Source organism: Sus scrofa, chromosome 15, assembly GCF_000003025.6.
Source record: "Sus scrofa isolate TJ Tabasco breed Duroc chromosome 15, Sscrofa11.1, whole genome shotgun sequence".
NCBI lineage: Eukaryota > Metazoa > Chordata > Mammalia > Artiodactyla > Suidae > Sus > Sus scrofa.
In genome coordinates, this window is record NC_010457.5 from 17,142,490 (window position 1) to 17,164,768 (window position 22,279).

General features: G+C 41.8%; 1 protein-coding gene across 1 annotated transcript in view; it reads right to left on the bottom strand.

Moving 5' to 3' along the window:
* Nucleotides 1-21,516, bottom strand: part of ACMSD (aminocarboxymuconate semialdehyde decarboxylase) — a 42,056-nt gene extending 20,540 nt beyond the window's left edge. The window contains exons 1-2 of the mRNA XM_013983952.2: nt 21,237-21,516; nt 6,202-6,246 (exon numbers count right to left, since the gene is read on the bottom strand). Of these exons, the coding sequence (XP_013839406.2) occupies nt 6,202-6,246; nt 21,237-21,293 (102 nt within the window). The 5' untranslated portion in view covers nt 21,294-21,516. The remainder of the gene's footprint in view (nt 1-6,201; nt 6,247-21,236) is intronic.

Sequence of the window (22,279 nt, forward strand, 5' to 3'; positions counted from 1 at the left end):
CCTCTCTTGTATGGAGGGCACTGGCATGTGCTCTAGGCTCTGCCAATCAGAAGCCCTCATATATGACTTTGATTTGGAAGTGAGTGCTGTGAGGAAGCAGGGACTACGCAGAATACACCTTTTATTAGTGGTATTGTCTGAGGTGTTAGACATGAATGGAGCAGAAGCTGCAATCCTTTGGTCCTCAGTCTCAGCCCCATCAGTGTGAGCTTCCTGTCTATGACCAGTATGACCAGGAGTGGCAGCACTTGCATCCTTGCTGGAGCAGCCCTTCCCCGCCCCCTTCCCGGTATAATTAGTCATTGTATATGTTAGCGCAGCTCTGAGCTTGATATCCAGCCCTCCAAGAAAGTCTGTGAGCTGCTTTTCTTGGAAATTCCCAAGATCGAACTAGAGCTGCACAGCAGGCCTACACTACAGCTACAGCAACACCAGATCAGAGCTGCTTCTGTAACTTAAACCACAGCTCATAGCAATGCTGGATCGTTAGCCTACTGAGAGAGGCCAGGGGTAGAACCTGAATCCTCTTGGATAGTAGTCGGGTTTGTAACCCACTGAGCCACGATGGGAACTCCCACTCTGTCCTTGATGTTGATGTTAACTTCCTCATTCCTCTGAGACTGTCATTTTTCTACTTCCCTCTGCTTGACATGTCACCATCCCATCCATTTCCTTATGCCATTTATTCTACCTCCAAAAGAGATCCTGTAGTGGTCCACGCCTCTCCATCTCCAATGCTCCAGCCCTGGTCCAGGTCCCATCCTCTCTCACCCGAATGACTGCTCCAGCCTCCAGGCCAATCTCTTTCTGCTTTTGCTCTTGCTCCCCTCCAACTCAGTCTCCACAAAGCAGCCAGAGTAAACTTTTAAAGCCCTAAATCTGCTCTTGTTACCTCCCCACTTAAAATTCTTGAATGGATTCTTATTGCCCTGAAGGTGAAATCAAAACCCCCTTAACCTAGCGTAAAACCCTGTATCTTCTAACCCCTGTCTGCCTCCACAACTTCATCACATGCCTATACCTTTATAAATAGGCTCTTTATTAACTCTTTTCAAAGTATTCTAATTGAAGTATACCATTAGTTTTCTGTTTGAAACTGGATTGACTTTGCTAAAAAAAAAAATGTATGTTAACATATTAAATAATACTATGTCCTTTGTAGGAGTTCCTGTCATGGCGCAGTGGTTAACAAATCTGACTAGGAACCATGAGGTTGCGGGTTTGATCCCTGGCCTTGCTCAGTGGGTTAAGGATCCAGTGTTGACGTGAGCTGTGGTGTAGGTCACAGACTTGGCTTGGATCCCGGGTTGCTGTGGCTGTGGCATAGGCCAGCGGCTACAGCTCCGATTGGACCCCTAGCCTGGGAACCTCCATATGCCGCGGGAGCGGCCCAAGAAATGGCAAAAAGACAAAAAAAAAAAAAAAAAAAAAAAGAAGAAGAATTTATTCAGATACTACTTACATAAAGGAAAATGAACTTTTAAAATAAAAACATGAAATAAGACCTCTGGACTATATTAGTGGCTTTCAATCAATTTTTGCTCTGACCCCACGTTAAGAAAATATTTCCTTAAACAAACTGAAAAGACAGCCCACAGAATGGGAGAAAATATTTGCAAGTGATGCCACCAACAAGGCCTTAATTTCCAAAATATACAAACAGCTTACACAAATTAACAACAAAAAAAACCAGAAGATTTAGAAGACAAGAAGGAAAAGCCTGGAAGAGTATCCAGAAGACCTAAATAAACATTTGTCCAAGGAAGAAATATGAATGGCCTAAAGACACTTGAAAAAATGCTCAATATTACTAATTATTAGATAATTGCAAGTCAAAATTACAGTGAGGTACTACCTCACGGTGGTCAGAATGGCTATCCTTAAAAAGTCTACAAATAACAAATGCTAGAGAAGGTGTGGAGAAAAGGGCACCCTCTTACACTGTTGGTGGGAATGTAAGTAAGTTGGTACAGCTACTATGGAAAACAGTATAGAGCTTCTTCAGAGAACCAAGGATAGAGTTACTATATGATCCAGCAATCCCATTCCTTGGTGTATATCCAGACAAAACTATAACTTGAAAAGACACATGCACCCCTATGTTCATAGCAGCACTATTCACAGTAGCCAAGGCATGCAAACAACCTAAATGTCTATTGACAGATGACTGGATTAAGAGGATGTGGTACATATACACAGTGGAATACTACTCAGCCATAAAAAGAATGAGATAGTGCCATTGCAGCCACATGGATACAACTAGAAATTCTCATACTAAGTTAGGTAAATCAGAAAGAGAAAGACAAATGCCATATGATATCACTTATATGTGGAATCTAAAATATGGCACAAATGAACCTATCTACAACACAGAAACAGACTCACTGACGTAGAGAAAAATTTGTGGTTGCCAAGTGGGAGGGGTTTGGGGGAGAGATGGAGTGGAAGGTTGGGGTTAGCAGATATAAGCTCTAATATATGGAGGGAATAATCAACAAGATCCTACTGCATAGCACAGAGAACTATATTCCATATCCTATGATAAACCATAATGAAAAGAATATTTTTTGAAAAAGAGTATATATATATATGTACAACTTAAACATTTTCCTGTACAGCAGAAATTAACACAACATCGTAAATCAATAATACTTCAAAAAGAAGTTAAAAAAAGAAAAGAAATATATATATATATATATTTCCCATTTTGACCCAATACATACCTATTTGCACAGATACAAATTGAGACAAAACTTTCATGAAAGAACATTTACTTTTACCATGAACAATTCATTCTGCTATTTTCTTTTGTAATCTATTTTATTTTAAAGCTGTCCTAACCCACTGAGTTGGTACGACGACTCACTATTAGGTTGCAGCTCATATTTTCAAACACTGGCCTAAATGATCCCTAGCCCTGCAATTCTATGATTCTTTATCTTCATGAAAATTGCCCCCTGCCTTGGCCTTCCCACCTGCCTCAATTCCCTTAGTATTTATTTTCTCTTTTGCTCAGCACAAAATTGTCACTGTCTGTATGTTCTTTATTCATTTAAGTGTCTTCCTGGCTCCCCAGTGAGAGGGAAATCGTTTTTCAAGCAGGAACCTGATGGTCAAAGATCACACAGAATAGTGTGTGTGAAAATGCTAAGTGTGGTGAAAGTATGTGTGTGTGTTTCAAGGGCCTGAAAAACACTCAGTGGATGTTTCTAAATGCATGGGTTTGAACTAGTCCCTGTGTCTGGCCTCCTTTGAAAGCTGCTAGGTATTCCTGCCATCAGGCCTCAGTTCTTCCCTCACCCCATGCAGCTCCTGAATAGAACTCATACATACTTTTATAAATATTCAACTGAATTATAAATATTCAACTGAAGGACAACCGATGGTTTCAGTTCTGAACGAGGCTTTATTGCGGCAAACAAATACCCCTTGATTCATTACAAAAGCATTGAAAAATCAAAGGTTAAGAAGAAAAACAAATAGAGTAAATCAGAGAAATGTTTTGGAAAGACCTTTCAGAAAACAGGAATCTCGAAGGTAAATCAGTCATGGGGGACAGAAAAGATTTGTTCACCAAAGGAAAATAGGAGAATGAAAAGAAATTTCAGCCCTCAAGTGCTGGATTTTCTCATTGCTCTTAGCCTAATTTGCATATTTATATAATATTTGCAGGTTGTTCTCCACTGACTGTGATCCCTGACCACTGTCATTATGAAAAAATATGAATTTGTTTCTGTTTTGTTTTGCTTTGTTTTGTTTTGTTTTGCTTTGTTTTGTTTTGCTCTCTTAAAGGAGAGCATCACTATTTTGTTTTTTTAGACTACCGTTGTATCCAATTTTGCTGGAAATATGCAGGTAATAGATTTGACTGGAAATATTTTCATTCTTGGATTTCTTTTTGTTTGTTTGTTTTCGAGATGTGTTTTTAAGTTTATGCACTCTCTTGACAGAGAAACAACATGAAATTAAGGCCATTCAAATACAGTATCAAGGTTGCAAACTATAGTCTGGGACATGGAGGGAAAAAAAATTATAGCTTTCCTGTCCCTGAACTTGGAGCTTCCTAGTAGCCTTATAATCATCTCCGCTCAGATTGTTTTCTCTTCTGGGAAGACTTCAGTCCAACTTAGCTCACCAGCTCCCAGGCTAGGAACTGGAACTTTCCACGGAAGAAGTGTAGCCCAGTGTCTAAATTAACGCTTGGTGGGCAGTCTTTGATGAGGGTGAGAATGAGCTTCCCCAGAGACTCTGATGTTTAAAACTCTTTAAAGATTCTCCACTGCCTTCAGGATCAAGTAAAAAGGCCTAAGCCCATCCTCCAAGGCCCCGTTTGACGAGGCTTCTTCCCCCACTTTGCTCTCCAGACTCTTACCTGCCTTTATCCATCCTCCATGGAGAAAAGTGGCCTTTTCCAGCCATTAAGACCCTCCAAAAAAGTTGCATTACATTGAGAATAAAATCCAGACTCTTTAGCACATGTTCCAAATCCCTCCATGATCTGGCCTCTGCCTACCTCATTTCCTACCATCTTTGCCTTTAACCATATCTCAGCCACACTGCCCTCCTTCCTGTTGATTGAACACAGCACTTCCTCATCTGGAGGCCTTTACAACTGCTATTCCCTCAGCCAGGGATACTCTTCCAGGCTTTTCCTTCTTGTCTTCTAAATCTTAGCTAGATCCCTCACCGGCCAGCCCAGATGAATCTCTCCAGTCACTCCCTGTTACAGCATTGTTTCTTCACTCCATTCTTTGAAGTGATCATATTTGTCCATCTCCCCCTAGAATGTGAGCACCAAGAGAGCAGGGAGTCTGTCTGTCCTGTTCACCAGCATATTCCTCCTGTCTAGACTGGTGGGCCTGGCCTCAAATGGGTGTCAATAAAAATCAGTGAGTAAGTGAATGAATAGAGCCAGTGGTTTTCAAACTTGAGTGGGCATCAGAATCTCCTGAAATCTTGTCAAAACACAGATTGCTGGCTCGATCCTCAGTGTTCCTGATGTGGTAGGGTGAGGCCAGAGAATTTGCCTTTCTCCCAAGTTCCCACGTGAAGCTGAACTTGCTAGTCCACAGACTACACTTTGAGAAATGCTGGTACCAGCCCTGCCCAAGTGCTTAAGTTCTGGGCTTGTGTATGTTTAATACTCCATGCATTTTCTCTCTATCTTTGCTTTATTTTTTTTATTTTTTTATTTTTTTTAGGGCCACACCTGTGGCATATGGAGGTTCCCAGGCTAGGGGTCGAAGCCGAGTCTGTGGCCTATACCACAGCTCACGGCAATGCCGATTATTTAACCCACTGAGCGAGGTCAGGGATCAAACCTGCAACCTCATGATTCCTAGTCGGGTTCGTTGACCAGTGAGCCACTATGGGAACTCCTGTCTTTACTTTCTTGTTTCCTTGGGTGAGCCACCCCTGATTCTAGACTCAGGCTGTACATCACTTCTCCTGGGAGGTCTTCTCCAGGCCTTGGTGCTCAAAGCTGTGTCCTCTAATACCTGGTGCAGAAGCTGTCCTCACCTTGTCATCATGTGCTGTTACCCCTGCACGTGGTCTTCCCACACCTCCAGTCCTCCAGGGCCTGCCTTAGTCATGTCTGTCTTCCATGGGGAAATTAGAGGGGTTCCTCCTGTATACCCTGCGGTGTGATGCCTCAGGAAATGAAGTTGGATCTGATCTCTGTGCTGCCCTAGACTGGCAGCTCACGCTCAGGCCTTGTTATTTGCAGAATGCTTTGCCCCATGCCTTCCTCCTCTTGCTTTTTCCTCTGACCAAACTCAACCCCTAATAACAGAGCCTTCTTCTCCTTTTTGTCTGCAGTGTTTAATTTCCCAGCCTCTGCTCATGCTTAAACTGTCCCATGTATTTGGTTAGTCTTAATATACTGTTATAACTGTGGAGAGGGTCAGGTCTCCTCCTTGAAGCAGAACAATGCTAAAATTGATTCTAGGATGAAAAAGAAAGAGAGGCATTTCTTAATGCCATCTCAGATTCCAATTTATCTTCCTAAATGCTGCTCTTTGAAGTCATCCCCATTTTTCCTAATAATTTTGAGAAACCTTAGTGCTGACCCCTTGCCTCCTGAAAAGTCAGTCAGAGGGTAGAAGAACTGGGCTCCCTGGAGGCTGCTGGCCTACAAGAAGGTCTCAGACTCAGGATGTCCGTGTTCTGAGGCACACTCACACTCTGGGAGAAACTCACCTCGCTGTGGTGTTGGAGCTCCACCCAGCCTCCGTAACCGAATCTCTGCAGGGGAGGTAGAGGGGAACACAATTAGACTGGAAGAACAAGCAGAGAGGACCGCCATAAGGGGGCTTCCCTGGGGCGAAGCATCCCAAGCCCCACCTTTCTAAGCAACACCTTTCCATTCTCTCCTCATGCCTGTGATCACTTACTCAGTATTTATATTCACATCAATTTATTTTCCTCCTGAGTGCATTTATTCAGGAAGAAAGTTCTAGATCATAGAAGTGCTAGTTTTACCTTTCTTCCTCATGCGAGTTGCAGCTTTTAAATATGGAATGAACATCAGAAAATATTTGTATACCACCTAAAATCCTTCCTGGACCACTAGGATTACACAGACTGTGAGGAAATACTGTCTCAGAACACTAACCCAGCTTTTCCATCTGTGGGTTGCAATCCATGAATAGAGCATGAAATCAATTTAGTGGTTAATGACCCAGATGTTCTAGAAACATGAAATAGTAGGCCTAACAGATGCTGCTGTGTCCCACTCATTTTCCCTACCTGCAACGCTTCTGTGCACATCAGCCCTCCTTCAACTGAAAGCACTTGCATTTCTTGGGCACGGGCTTCCCTTTTACTGTTGGAGCTAGCTTTGATTAGGACCTTCTAGAAGGTCAGAAGACACTCCACACACTGTTTCCCTCACCCCCTCAGTCAGGGTGAGTATGGGGTAGGCCCACATTCTGTACTTTCTGGCTGTCTTGCTTTCCCTGTCTCATTTCCCCACTCTACTGCTGTTTCCTGGGATCACCTCCAAAGTAAACTACTTGTATTTGAATCCTTGTCTCAGGGTCTGCTTCTTGGAAAACCCAAGCTAAGATAGTAAAGCAATGGAATGGAATGGAATAGAATAGAATAGGAGCAGGATAGGCTAGGATAGAATAGAATAGTTCAGAATGGAATAGAACAAATATATTTGAATGCTTTCCATGTAGTATTGGTTTCATGAAACTCTTGTTTCCATTATCTATATGAATGGTTGTACTGAGTCATAATATAAGATACATTTCTTCTTGGGGGTCACGAATAAAAAATTTTGGAAGTTCCCATTATGGCTCGGAGTTCCCGTCATGGCTCAGCAGTAACAAACCTGACTAGTATCCATGAGGATGCAGGTTTGATCCTTGACCTCATTCAGTGGGTTAAAGGATCCAGCATTACCTTGAGCTGTGGTGAAGGTTGCATATGTGTCTCAGATCTGGCATTGCTGTGCCTGTGGCATAGGCCAGCGTCTATAGCTCTGATTCGACCCCTAGCCTGGGAACTTCCATATGCCAAGGGTGCAGCCCTAAAGAGAAAAACAGAATTAAAAAAAACAAAAATTTTGAAAGACTCTGCCTAAGAACATAGGCGTATATAACTCATGTAACTGTAGGTTTTAAAATCTCATTTTGTTAATTAATTAATCCATTAAGTCATTCATTTATCAAGCCCTCAGTTCCAGCCTGTGTGGAGCACAGTGTTGAGGGCGAGGCTGCGGTGGGCAAGAACCTTATGGTGTGTGAGACATGCTAGAACAGAGTGACACATGGGTTCTCTGGAACCCCGAAGGAGGACTTGGATCAGTTGTTATTGTGAGGGGGAGGTTGGAAAGGCATCTGAGCTAGATTGGAGCATAGCTTCTGGTTTTCAGTATTTCCATGCTCCAAAGCAATGGCTCTCAAAGTGGGAGGTCAGAAGGAAGGGCACAGAGGCCAGAGACAACAATGTAAAGAGTTCACCAGCAGCTCTTGTCAGCCTCAATGGGTAGAGGTAAGCTAACTATCACTGCAACTCCTCACTTGTTGTGGTTAGATAAGACCAGAGCCCATGCTTTGGTTCTTATGTCGCAGTGCAGGGAATTTGTCTTGAGGGAGCCAGGTCTTGGTAGAGCCTTCTTCCTAGCTTCTGTCTCACCTTCAGACTGAGAGATGAGGTCTGGGCCTGCAGCACAGGGGTGTCTGTGTGTCTGTGTCTGTAACTGGGGTCTGCCCCAATAGACTTAGGATTTGGTCAGTTCTTATATAATATACCTTTATATTCTATCTGGCTATAAGGACTGCTCTTGAGTTCTAGCTCCAAATAATCGCATTAGCTCTGAAATCTACCCCCTCCTCCCAAGTGACTTTAGAGGACATGGCTTTGTAGGCTGGTCATGCAAGGGAACCTGTCAACCAGGGGCCCCAATTTCTCCTCCCTGCACCTGATTTCTCCTTTGCCAGTGCCCTCCCACCCTCTTCATGCATTCAGTACCCTTTCCCCTCTCTTTCCCTGGATAAAGCTGCCCAGAGTGTATGTTGGAGGAAGGTGGAATATGACCTAAGCCAGTTACACTTTAAACTCAAACTCTCTCTCAAACTGGAAATTTGCAATTGAAATCATGCTTTAATGTAAAAGAAAAGATGTTATGCTGGAGGCCAGCTCCAGCGGCCAGGGAGTGTACACTTTTCCCTGAAGGAGAGGGACGCATGTCTGCTTTTGCAACGGAGACAGCCTCTTTGTCCCTTCTTTCAGGGTGCTGGACTGCTCAAATTTTATTGGCATAAGTGGTTGATTATATAGACAGTTTCTAACTACAGATTGCATAATAGTGTTAAAAGTACATAGGTTAACTTTTACATGGTACAGCAGCTATACATCATGTTCTTTTTTTTTTTGTCTTTTTTTGCTATTTCTTGGGTCGCTCCCGCGGCATATGGAGATTCCCAGGCTAGGGGTCGAATTGGAGCTGTAGCCACTGGCCTACGCCAGAGCCACAGCAACTCGGGATCCGAGCCGCGTCTGCAACCTACACCACAGCTCAGGGCAACGCCAGATCGTTAACCCACTGAGCAAGGCAGGGACCGAACCCGCAACCTCATGGTTCCTAGTCGGATTCGTTAACCACTGCGCCACGACAGGAACTCCATATACATCATGTTCTAAGATCTTTATCTTAACTAAATTTAGTGAGTACAATTTGAGGGCAATTAGGTGCAATACATCATGTGGAAAGGAGGAGATTCAGTGTAAATCATCCCATGGCCAGCCAGTCTCCACAAATTGAAGAGGTGACAGACACAAGAATTTGGCATTCACAAATCTTGTTTTTAGACTGGTGCTTATCTTTAAAGCATTATGGGAGGGAGACAGTGTAAGAAAATACAAACCAACTTAACTAGCTATCACTTAAAAGCTTCTATAACTCATAGCTAGGTGTCTTTTGGTCAAGAATAATATATGTTTAACTTCTATGAACCTCATTAAAATCCTAACTCTAAAGTTTACTGTATAACTAGTTAGTAGATAAACACTATGTTTTAATTAAGTTGTATTTAAATAGAGGAAAGTCCTTCAGGATGAAATTCGTATTATATTATTGTTGTAATTTTGTTAAATCACAAATCACCAAAGGAAAATAAGAATGGAAAATAAGAGGAGTTCCCGTCGTGGCGCAGTGGTTAACGAACCCGACTAGGAACCATGAGGTTGTGGGTTCGACCCCCGGCCTTGCTTAGTGGGTTAAGGATCCAGTGTTGCCGTGAGCTGTGGTGTAGGTTGCAGACGCAGCTTGGATCCCAAGTTGCTGTGGCTGTGGCATAGGCTGGCAGTTATAGCTCCAATTCGACCCCTAGCCTGGGAACCTCCATATGCCGTGGGAGCGGCCCAAGAAATAGCAAAAAAAAAAAAAAAAAAAAAAAAAGAAAAAAGAAAATAAGAATAATAAGCAAATGATCAGGAAATCAGGAAAGACTGAGGAAAACTGAATAACAAATAAAACAACAGGAAAGACTAGGTCACCAGAGAAACAATCCATATTCTCCGGCACAAACATGGAAATGGTTTTCCCAGGAAAGCCCCAATTCTTCCCCATCAACATCAAAATGAGAGCTGTGTAACCTGAGGCCTGCCCTCGGCTTGTACCGTACAGGCAGGCTTTTATCCTGACCAGAAGCCCACCTTCGGCTTGTACCATTCAGGTGAGCTCCCTTCCTTGGTTAGGAACCTGCCTTCAGGTTTGGGGTTTGGTTTTTTTTTTTTTTTGCCATCAGGTAAGGTCCTTTTTTTGAGTTTCTGCACCTTCTCGGCTCCCCACAGTCTTATTCTCCTGTTTCCTTCACTCCTTCTTTCCTTCCTTCCTTCCTCTGTTCCTACTTTCTCACTGTCTTCTTTCTTACTTTTTCTTAATTCCCTATGGAATGTGAACCCTTGAGTTAGTAGGTGAGAGAAGTATTCCATTTGTGGGAGGACAGAGAGGCAGTGGAGGCAGAATAGAGAGATCTTGTCACACACAACCATCCACTTACAAGGTACTTTCCTTTCTTGGAGTAACTTAACATCTTATCGGAAATGAGGCTAACAGCAGTAGCAGTAGGAAAAAATAAAATAAAATAAAGTTTTATGGGAATTAAACTACGACAATGCAGAGAAAGCTATTGACGCCAGACTTGGCTTATGGAGAGGTCCCCATTGATGTTAACAATGACAATGAGGGTGACAGTTCTGGAGGCAGTGGCAACAGTGGGTGATGGTGATGGTGATGATAGTGGTGGGGATGGAAGTGGTGGAGGCTAAGAGACGGCAGTGGGGATGGTTTTGGCAGTGAGTTCAGTGGCAGTGGTGGTACAGTAATGGTGATTGTGGTGGTAGCATGGTGGTGAAAGCCTCTTCCATCATGAGGTCATGAAATAAGGCATAGGCTGGGGTCAGACACTAAGGAGCACTGTGAAGGAAGGAGCCCTTTATCTCTGTGTTCCTCCCTCCCCTTTCTTGGAAAGCACTTGGAAGGCTTTGTGCTTCCCAGAAACCTTTACAAAGACCTGACCTATTTGGAACACCTTTATTCTGCTCCAAGCCTGGGCTCCACACAATCTCCCAGCTCTCATCCTAGGGTAAACCAAGCCTGGGGTCTGAAATATATGACCCTGGGGGTAGTTTTTGTCCGAGGATCATACAGGAAGCATTTACTGCCTGAAAATGTTTGACAATGACCAGTGTCCTAAAGGCATTTATGGGCAAGACAAATAAACATATAAAAATTTGAGGGGGTGTTCCCATTGTGGCTCGGTGGGTTACAAACCTGACTAGAATCCATAAGGATATGTGTTCAATCCCTGGCCTTGCTTAGTGGGTTAAGGATCTGGTGTTTCTGTGAGCTATGGTGTAGATCACAGATGCAGCTTGGATCCCACATTGCTGTGGTTGTGGTGTAGGCTGACAGCTGCAGCTCCACTTCAACCCCTAACCTGGGAACTTCTATATGCTGCATGTGTGGCCCTAAAAAGCAAAAAAAAAAAAAAAAAAAAAAAAAAAAACAAAAACAAAAAAAACAAGGGAATTCAGTTCTATATACAGGAGTTGTGTTTCTGAAGTGGGTATGTATGAATCAGAAGTTGATGAACTAAATGACATATTTAATGTCTTGGGGGCCTCATACTCAAAAGGTGAATAACGAACCTCCTGGGTAATGAAACCAGATATCTATGGCCCCAGAGGAGTTGTTTAAAAGTCAAACTATGTCTGGGATTTTGTTTCCTAAAAATTACAGTGATCAAGTGCAATTAAATCATTACTAATGAAAGAAGATGTACACATACAACTTTTTATTATTATTATTTATTATTTTTTACTATTACTCAATGAATTTATCACATTTGCAGCACATACAACTTTTTACTAAAGACTAGAATTTTGGAATCCTATTTAAAATTAGAACCTTTGCAAGCCCCACTCTCAGGCACATAGTAGGGGGGCAGTAAAGCTTTGCTGAAGGAAAAAGCTGAAATCTTATTATCATCCTTTTATTAATAACCTTGTTGTGGATCAACCTGAAGCAACTTCCACCCTGGTTTCTTGGGCCAGAGTGTGGCTCCCAATTCATCAGGAACAATTTAATCAAGTGCCCCTGAATCTGCTCTCTTTTTCCTCCTCAGATCAACTTTCACACACACCCCCATCCCCGCCAGGATCTTAACTGTAACGCTGACTAAAATCATTATTAGCAAGTGAAAATGAAAAAATTCCTCAAATCCCAGTCCTTTGTAATCATTTGTTAATCATTAAGCCAGGCATGTTGATTCTGCTTTTCTATTTCTTCACTGCATAAGGAGGTCAAGGTTATTGAAGTATGTCTATTAATATATAATAAGGAAAGGCAGTTTTGAAAAGAGAGGTTAGTTCTTCCAAAGGGGCTTCATCTTCTCAAATAAAACTAGGACTGGCTTATTCCTTTCATTCTTTTATTAGAAAGTTTGAAAAAACGGTGAGAAAAGATCGGAGATTGATGTTTTGAAATAATATTTTACCACTAAGAAAAGATTTGAAGACAAGGGAAAATCTGCTAGAATTATTGAACTACATGAACACCAAGGAATATCTGCCATTAACTAATGTCACTTTAATACTCACTTTCCTCTGATCATAGAGACTGGAAAGAGGGGGAGAGAGATGGATACAGCACCATTTAGAAGTCTTTCTATTTATCTCACTCCTCCCACTTTGCAAACAGAAACTGTCTTCTGTGAGTTTTTTCATCACTGGCTTGCCTGCTCTCCAACGGAAACCTCTACCGCATAACAGATCCCACCGCTTGACCTGCCGTGAGGAAGCCCTCAGTGGGTTGACGTGAGGAGGGGAGCGGGCTGGCGTTGAGGGAGGTGCTGGGGGGTGGAGGGAGGCCGGGACATCCTGTACAGCAGTGTTATTCTCCTTGGCCACCACAGCCCCATGAAACTCTGGGATTCTAGGCTCCTTCCCGAGTGTCAGAGACCTCACTTGTCCGATGGGGTTAATGATATGTCCTACCTTCAATTCACAAGTTTTCATCTGAATCAAATGACATGTATATATTGCTCTCCAAAAGAGTATTGTGATCATTATCACTGTCATCTTTAACATTAAGCATATCGGAGGCAGAGCAAGATGGCAGAGGAGTAAGAGGTCGTGCACACCTTCTCCCACAAACACATCAAAAAAACACGTCTGCATGTAAAACTACTCACACAGAACATCAACTGAATGCTGGCAGAGGAACTTAAACCTCCAAAAAGGGCAAGAAACTCTTGACATAACTGGGTAGAACAAAAGAAAAAAGAGAGAGAGAAAAGGAATCAGGACAGGACTAGCATTCCCGAGAGGGAGCAGTGAAGGAGAAAGGGAACCTGCCTCATGGGAAGCTATCTCACTCATGAAAGACAGGCTGAGGCGGTGGGACCTCAAAATCGCAGAGAAAAATGCAGCAGCTGGACTGAGAACAGCAAAGCAGAGTGAGAGCTGCACAGATATCTGAACCACCGGCCCGGACACTACAGCCTGAGACGCTCGGGCAGGGGCTGGGCGTTGAGACTCAGGCTCCAGAGGTCAGTCCTGGGGAGAGAACTGGGAGTGGCACCAGGGGCTAAGGAGCAGTGCGACACGGGCTAAGGAGAGGAACACCATGGCAGAGGGAACCCGGGAGAAGGTCCAGACCCGCAGGAAAAGAAAGGCGCCATTGTTGGGGAGGGGAGAGAAGGAGGGGTGGGCCGCCACAGGAAACTCCCTGCACTGGAGTGTGTGCATGCCCGCAGGATCAGAGGGCGGGGCAGCTCTGCAGAGGTTACGGGCAGTGAGAAGCCTCTTGCTTGTTTAGGGGAGATTAGGTGCGTCTTGTGCAGGCTACTGGTGGCCAGGCACCTATTATGTGGGCTAAGAGCATAAGGGGGCTAAGTGCAATGTGGTGCCTCTTGCACCATCCACAGGTGGCAGGGACAGACTGCAGCAGTGGTCTCAGAGGACAGAGGGAGGCGTGGCTTGCCACCACTGGGGGCCTGTGAGTGGGCTCCACCAGTGACCCCAGTCACCTCAGGGGTTGCCAAAAAAGAAAAAAAGAGGGCATTGCAACCAAGCACCATATGCTGTAGTTGTCACTCCCCTGGGGACACACCCACCCTGCAGCTGCCACTGCCAAATGCTCTGGGTGAACCCCTGTCCCTTCCCAAGACCCTACAACTTGGACCAACTGGTGCAGCACCTCCTGTGTGGGCTAAGTGGGACAGTGTGCTTCTTGCATGGTCTGCAGGTGGCGGGGGCAAACTGCTACAGTTATCCCTGATTCCAGAGATGGGCGTGGCCCACTGCCATTGGAGATACCTGAACAAAATCACTTGCAGCTCCATTCACCTAAAAGGTGCCACAGAGGAGGGCATTGTGACCGAACACCACCTGTTGGTGCTCTCACACCTCCAAGAATGCACCTGCCCTGCTGCTGCCACTGCCAGATGTTCTGGGACGTACCCACACACCTGATCTCTGTCACTTCCCAGGATCCTGCAACTAGGAACACCCTTTAAAACACCTCATACGTGGGCTAAGTGAGACAGGTTTCTTCATGCATGGTCTACAGGTGGGGGGGCAAACCACTGCAGTTATCACTGACTCTAGAGATGGTCATGGCCTGCTCCCAGTAGGGGTCCCTGAACAGGCACCACCTGCAGTTCCAATCACCTCAGAGGAGCTCATTGCAATCAAAGACAAGCTGTTGTTGCTCTTACTCCCCTGGGAACTCACACACCCTGCTCTTGTTACTGCCAAATGCTCTGGTCACCTTGAAGATCTGCCGAGAGCTTATTATCACTTCCCAGGGCCCTGCAACTAGGAGTAGCCTGTGCCACCTTACTGCAGGTCCTTGCTGCTATTGAAAGCCCAACGACCCGGCACTGACTGCTGGCCCTACCCGTTGCCTCCTTCTCCCTGAAAACACACTGAGCATCCTGAGAACAACAACCTGCTCACACTGAAGAAAGAGACAGCAAATATTCAAATTCCCACACCAAAAATAGTAACCCCCCCAAAAAATGCAAAGGGGTATTCTTGCATAGAAGTAGCCTTACAAGACTACAGTTGGCTTCCCCAAACTCACAGAAAAAGAAAAACACAAGCAAGATGAAGAAGTGCAGAAACCATTCCCAGTTAATGGAACAGGAGAATTCACCTAAAGCAGACAACAATGAAACAGACCTCTGCAGTCTGACAGACATTGAGTTCAAAAGGGAGGTATTGACCCCCTTGCTGTACAGTGGGAAAATAAAAAATAAAAAAAAAAAAGGGAGGTATTGAAAGTCCTGAAGGAATTAAGAGAGGATATTAACAGTAATGCAGATTCCTTTAGAAAGGACCTAGAAAATATAAGGAGGAGCCAAGAAAAACTAGAAAATTCATTTGCAGAGATTCAAACTGAGCTTAAGGCAATAAAGAGCAGAATGAATAATGCGGAGGAACGAATTAGTGATGTGGAAGATAAAATAATGGAAATCACCCAGTCAGGACAGCAGACAGAAAACCAAATGGAAAAACATGAAAGCAATATAAGAGACCTATGGGATAATATAAAGCAGGCAAATATATGCATAATAGGAATTCCAGAAGGAAAAGAAGAAGAAAAGGGGATTGAAAATATATCTGAAGAAATTATAGCTGAAAACTTTCCAAATCTAAAGCATACTGATATCAAGATACAGGAAGCACAGAGGGCCCCAAACAAGCGGAACCCAAACAGGCCCACACCAGGACATATTATAATAAAAATGGCAAAAGTTAAAGAGAGGATTCTAAAGGTAGCAAGGGAAAAGCAAAGCATTAATTATAAGGGAAGCCCCATAAGTCTATCAGCTGATTTCTCTTCAGAAATACTACAGGCCAGAAGGGAGGGGCAAGATATATTTAAAGTGTGGAAAGGGAAAAATTTACAACCTAGAATCCTCTATACAGCAAGAATATCATTTAAATTAGAAGAGGATATAAAGAATTTCTCCAACAGAGACTTGTGGTTGCCTGATGGGAGGGGGAGGGAGTGGGAGGGATCGGGAGCTTGGGCTTATCAGTCACAACCTAGAATAGATTTACAAGGAGATCCCGCTGAATAGCATTGAGAACTATGTCTAGATACTCATGTTGCAACAGAAGAAATGGTGGGGGAAAAACTGTAATTGTAATGTATACATGTAAGGATAACCTGACCCCCTTGCTGTACAGTGGGAAAATAAAATTAAAAAAAAAAAAATAAAGAATTTCTCCAACAAAAGCTGAAAGACTACAGCAATACTAAACCCATTTTGAAAGAAATACTGAAAGGGCTTCTCTAAATTAAAATAAAGAGGAAAAAAAAGAGAAAAAGAAGAATTAGGATGGAGAAAACCACGACTGGAAAGCCAGCACTTAAATAAGCCAGCATACAGATCTAAACATGAAGATGTTAAAAAATAAAAAAATAAAAATCATACAATGTGGGGAAGGCGAGTAAGAAAATATACATTCTTTCTTTAATTTTAATGATGTGTCTGAGCCTATATGACTGTCAGGCAAAAGCAAAAATATATAGGAAGGGCTTAATGTGCTTAAAAAACAGGGCAACCACAAATCAAAACCCAACATTACATTTACAAAAACTGAAAAGAAAAGTACTCAAGCATAAAATAAATGGAAGCCATGCAACCCAAAAAAGAGAAGAAGAAAAGAGAAACATAGAATCAACTGGAAAACAAGGTTTAAAATGGCAATAACTGCCAAAACTGAATCAAGAAGAAATAGATCAACTGAACAGACAGATCACTAGATATGAAATTGAATATGTCATAAAAACACTCCCTACAAACAAAAGTCCAGGGCCAGATGGCTTCACAGGTGAATTCTACCAAACATACAAAGAGGAACTTATACCCATCCTCCTTAAACTTTTTCAAAAGGGTGAAGAAGAAGGAACACTCCCAAAGACATTCTATGATGCCACCATCACCCTAATTCCAAAACCAGACAAAGATAACACCAAAAAAGAAAACTATAGGCCAATATCTTTGATGAATATAGACACAGAAATTCTCAACAAAATTTTAGCCATCCGAATCCAACAACATATCAACAAGATCGTACACCACAACCAGGTGAGAGTCATCCCAGGTGCACAAGGATGGTTCAACATACACAAATCAATCAACGTCATACACCACATTAACAAAAGAAAAGTCAAAAACCACATGATCATCTCAGTAGATGCAGAAAAAGCATCTGACAAAGTCCAACATCCATTCATGATAAAAACTCTTACCAAGGTGGGTATAGAGGGAACGTACCTTAACATAATCAAAGCCATTTTTGACAAATCCACAGCAAATATAATACTCCATGGAGAAAAGCTGAAAGCCTTTCCACTAAAATCTGAAACAGGACAAGGATGTCCACTCTCACCACTGTTATTCAGCATAATACTGGAAGTCCTAGCCACAGCAATCAGACAAACAAAAGAAATAAAAGGCATCAAAATAAGAAGAGAAGCGGTAAAACTGTCACTGTATGCAGATGACATGATACTATATATCAAAACCCTAAGGACTCAACCCCAAAAGTACTTGAACTGATCAACAAATTCAGCAAAGTAGCACTATATAAGATGAACATTCAGAAATCAGTCACATTTCTGTATACTAACATTGAAATATTAGAAAAGGAATACAAAAATACAATACCTTTTAAAATTACACCCCCCAAAAATCAAATACCTGGGAATACACCCTACCAAGGAGGTAAAGGACTTATATGCTGAGAACTATAAAACAGTAATCAAGGAAATTGAAGAAGATGTGAAGAAATGGAAAGAGATTCCATGCTCCTGGGTTGGAAAATTAATATTGTAAAAATGGCTATACTACCCAAAGCAATCTACAGATTCAATGCAATCCCTATCAAATTACCCAGGACATTTTTCACAGAACTAGAACAAACAATCCAAAAATTTATATGGAAGCACAAAAGACCCAGAATTGCCAAACCAATCCTGAGGAACAAAAACCAAGCAGGAGGCATAACTCTCCCAGACTTCAGGAAATATTACAAAGCCACAGTCATCAAGACAGTGTGGTACTGGTACCAAAACAGACATATAGACCAATGGAACAAAATAGAGAACTCAAAAACAAACCCAGACACCTATGGTCAATTAATCTTTGACAAAGGAGGCAAGAACATAAAATGGGAAAAAGACAGTCCTACTGACAAGCTTTTGCACAGCAAAGGAAACCAAAAAGAACACAAAAAGACAACTTACAGAATGGAAGAAAATAGTTTCAATTGATGCCACTGACAAGGGCTTAATCTCTAGAATATACAACAACTTATACAACTCAACAGCTAAAAAGCCAACAATCCAATAAAAAAAAAATGGGCAAAAGACCTGAAAAGACATTTTTCTAAGGAAGATGTCCAGATAGCCAACAAGCACATGAAAAATGCTCAAGATCACTGATTATTAGAGAAATGCAAATAAAAACTACCACAAGATACCACTTCACACCAGTCAGAAAGGCCAGCATTAATAAGTCCACAAATAACAAATGCTGGAGGGGGTATGGAGAAAAGGGAACCTTCTTGCACTGTTGGTGAGAATGTAAATTGATACAACCACTATGGAAACCGTATGGAGGTACCTCAGAAAACTATACATAGAACTACCGTACGACCCAGCAATCCCACTCTTGGACATATATCCAGACATAACTTTCCTTAAAAAAGACACATGCGCCCGCATGTTCATTGCAGTCTATTCACAATAGTCAAGACATATAAACTACGCAAATGTCCATCGACAGAGGATTGGATTAGGAAGAAGTGGTATATATACACAATGGAATACTACTCAGCCATAAAAAAGAATGAAATCATGCCATTTGCAGCAATATGGATGGAACTAGAGACTCTTATCCTGAGTGAAGTAAGTCAGAAAGAGAAAGACAAATACCATATGATATCAGCTATATCTGGAATCTAATATAAGGCACAAACGAACCTTTCCACAGAAAAGAAAATCATGGACTTGCAGAATAGACTTGTGGTTGCCAAGGAGGTAGGGAGTGGGGTGGTTGGGGAGCTTGGAGTTAATAGATACAAACTATTGCTCTTGGAATGGATAAGCAATTAGATCCTGCTGTGTAGCACTGGGAACTATGTCTAGTCGTTTATGATGGAGCATGATAATGTGTGAAAATAGAATGTGTAACTGGGTCACCATGCTGTACGGTAGAAAAAAAATTGTACTGGGGAAATAATAATAATAATAATAATAATAAACCATTAAGTATATCTGTTAGGGATTGCTAAACAGAAGTCTTGTTTATTAGTACAAAATGCCCCTCTTTTTTAAATTACTTAATGAATTTTATTACATTTATAGGTGTACAACAATCATCACAACCAAATTTTATAGCATTTCCATCCCAAACCCTCAGTGCATCCCTCCACACCCCAACCTGTCTCATTTGGGAACCACAAAGGCGACAGAAGTTAAGAAGGGAAGGTGAGGTAAGGAGCCAGCAAAACTTGTATGTGGGGAGTCTCCAGGTCACACATTTATGTCTATAGCCTCTCTACACTCTGTATCCCTGAGCATCTGGGGCAGTTTTAACAATGCCTTCAGGACCCCGCATTAGGAGGGGCATCTAGAAATTGTCAGCTCTTGGTGAGCAGTTCTCTGCTCAAACTGGAGGCAGGCTTCTGGTGGGAGGTAGGTGATGGGAGGTGGGGCTGTGGCACGGGATATTAGGTAGAACATTTTCTCCCCTCAGCAAAGAGGAGGCACCCTTTTAGGTTGCTACGGGTGTTCATCACTAACATTGTTGGTTATTAAAGTATCTACACTTTAATAAGATATGTCAAGGACAATAGCACTCAGAACAGCAAGTTCCCATGCAGGCTCCTGGATGGAGGAGTTAGTTTGATAGTGTTAGCTCTTACCATTAGCTATAATAAGAAAGCCTTTCAAAGGTGGCTTAGCATAATTTGTATTTTTTGATCTATAAAGTACACTGTACATCTTACCGAAAATGCCAATGGACAAAGAAACACTTAAGATGAACATCCTCCCAGGAGACAACTATGACAAGGAAATAGTTTCATCTACCTACACAATGAAACCACATTTTAATTAGAATTTGGGTTAATTCATTTTTCCTCACTTGGGATAAAAAGGATGAATCATTATGAGTAGTGTTAAAGTACCAGAGAGGGTTGAAGATTGAGTAAATTTTTCTATGGCCACACCCACAGCATTGGGAAGTTCTAGGGCTAAGAACTGAATCTGAACCACAGCTGTGACCTACACCACAGCTGTGGCAACACCAGATCCTTTAACTCACTGGAGCAGGCCAGGGATTGAACCCTCGCCTCTGCAGAAACCTGAGCCCCTCATTTTGGATTCTTAACCCACTATGTCACAGCAAGAACTCCAAGATTAGGTAAAATCTGATACTTAGCCTGAACAAAACTCACACAAATTTTATATTTCTTTCATGTTATCCACCTTCCTTTTTAAGTATTCATTTTAAAGTTCTTAATGACAAAAGTAAATTTTCATCTTTTGAGAAATGCAGAATCTTGAGAGACAGTCATTGTGCATAGATTTCATGTCATTTCCTCTAGTTTTTTTTTTTTTTGATGTTCCTGCTTTCTAGTTTATAACAAGGATTTACAGCTTAAAGAACATCAAAAAGAAAAGGTTTCAGTGTCCTAAAATAGACTAAAAAAAAAAAAAATCCACACAGCTATCATTTGGTGCTTCTAAAATTTATTTTAAACATTTTAGAAGGGAGATACATTTCAGAAGTTCTGGAAACCTATCACATTCCTTTTTTTTTTTTAATAGTCTCTTACTCGAAGATGTAACGTTAAATTCTGTAGTTGGCGTCTCTCTCAGCAACTGAATGTGTGACTTAAATGGAAGTAAAACTGGGTGGCTTGTGTTGTTCAGAAGTTTTAAAGAATTCTTCATTTGAGAGCAAAAAGAAAGGATTTTGAGAGAGCACCTACTTCTTTTATCTGTATTTTTCAAAATTATTATGAAGTCATTAAAAAAAAACCTAGGAAATCAGAGCTACTAAATAACTTAAAATTACTTCTAAAGCAGAGAAATTCAACATCTAATTCCCAAAAGAAGACACAGGTCTATAATCGAGACATTGAGAAACCCTGGAGAAATTCCAGAAATAATTCAGCAAATTAATCATCATTACCTTCTTTAGATCTGGCCATTCTTTTGGTAGAATATGACTGTGGATGTCAATTTTCATCTCCACAGGATCAGAGGAGACGCATGTAAAGAAAATAGTTTTGTTATCTCGAGGTCTTCATGAAAACCATGGAGTTGATTTACTTAGTCCCTTTATGGCTGCTTTCTGGCACCGTATGCCGGCTCAGATGGTCTAGGTCCATTGGAACTGCCTTCTTAGAGTCAACAGTTTAGTTTATTGACAGCTTGGCTTTGCGTCAACAACTCTGGTAATCAGGACTCTGGGCACAAAATTTAAAAAAAGAAAAAAAAAATACTGTACCAAACCCCATGAGGTCAAACATACTGCAGACTGCTTTCGAGTTACACCAGGTCCAATATTAACTAATATTTGTTTTTAAGTATTTTAACTTAAAATATCAGACACTTTTAAAGAAAAATAATAGATCTCTGACTCATCTCTTCTTATTCTTGGTTTCATTCCCAGAAACAATCAATTTTACCACTTTTCCTTTTTGTACTGTAGTTACCTCTAGATCTTTAAACAACACTTAACAATTGGCTTGTTCATGAAAATTTAGCATGTTGAAAAGGTGTGGAGGACATTTCACCTTTACTTTAAATCATGGAAAGAACTCATACTTCTTATGTGTTGTTTCCTCCATTGCCTTTTCTTTCATTCATTCATTCATGCGCTGAACAAACTTTTATTGAGAATTGCTATGTGCTGAGGATATAAGGTTGAATGAGAGATAGAATGATACCTACATTGTTAATAGATATTGTACACCATGTAGGTGTAGGGAGAAGTAGAGAGTGTCCATTTCCATTGAGGGGTGTCAGAGCAGTTTGGGGAGGGCTTCCCCTGGAGCATAAAGGAAGGCTCGTGGTCATGCTTCTAAAGAGAGCCTGGAACAAAGCAGCCCTTTATTGTTCTATGTTTGCCCTTTTCTATTCCTAGAAAACTTAACATGTTTGAGGGACCCAAAGACCGTGGCAGAGCCTTGAACCTGTTTTGGGATACTTCTTTCATCTCAACCTTCACTA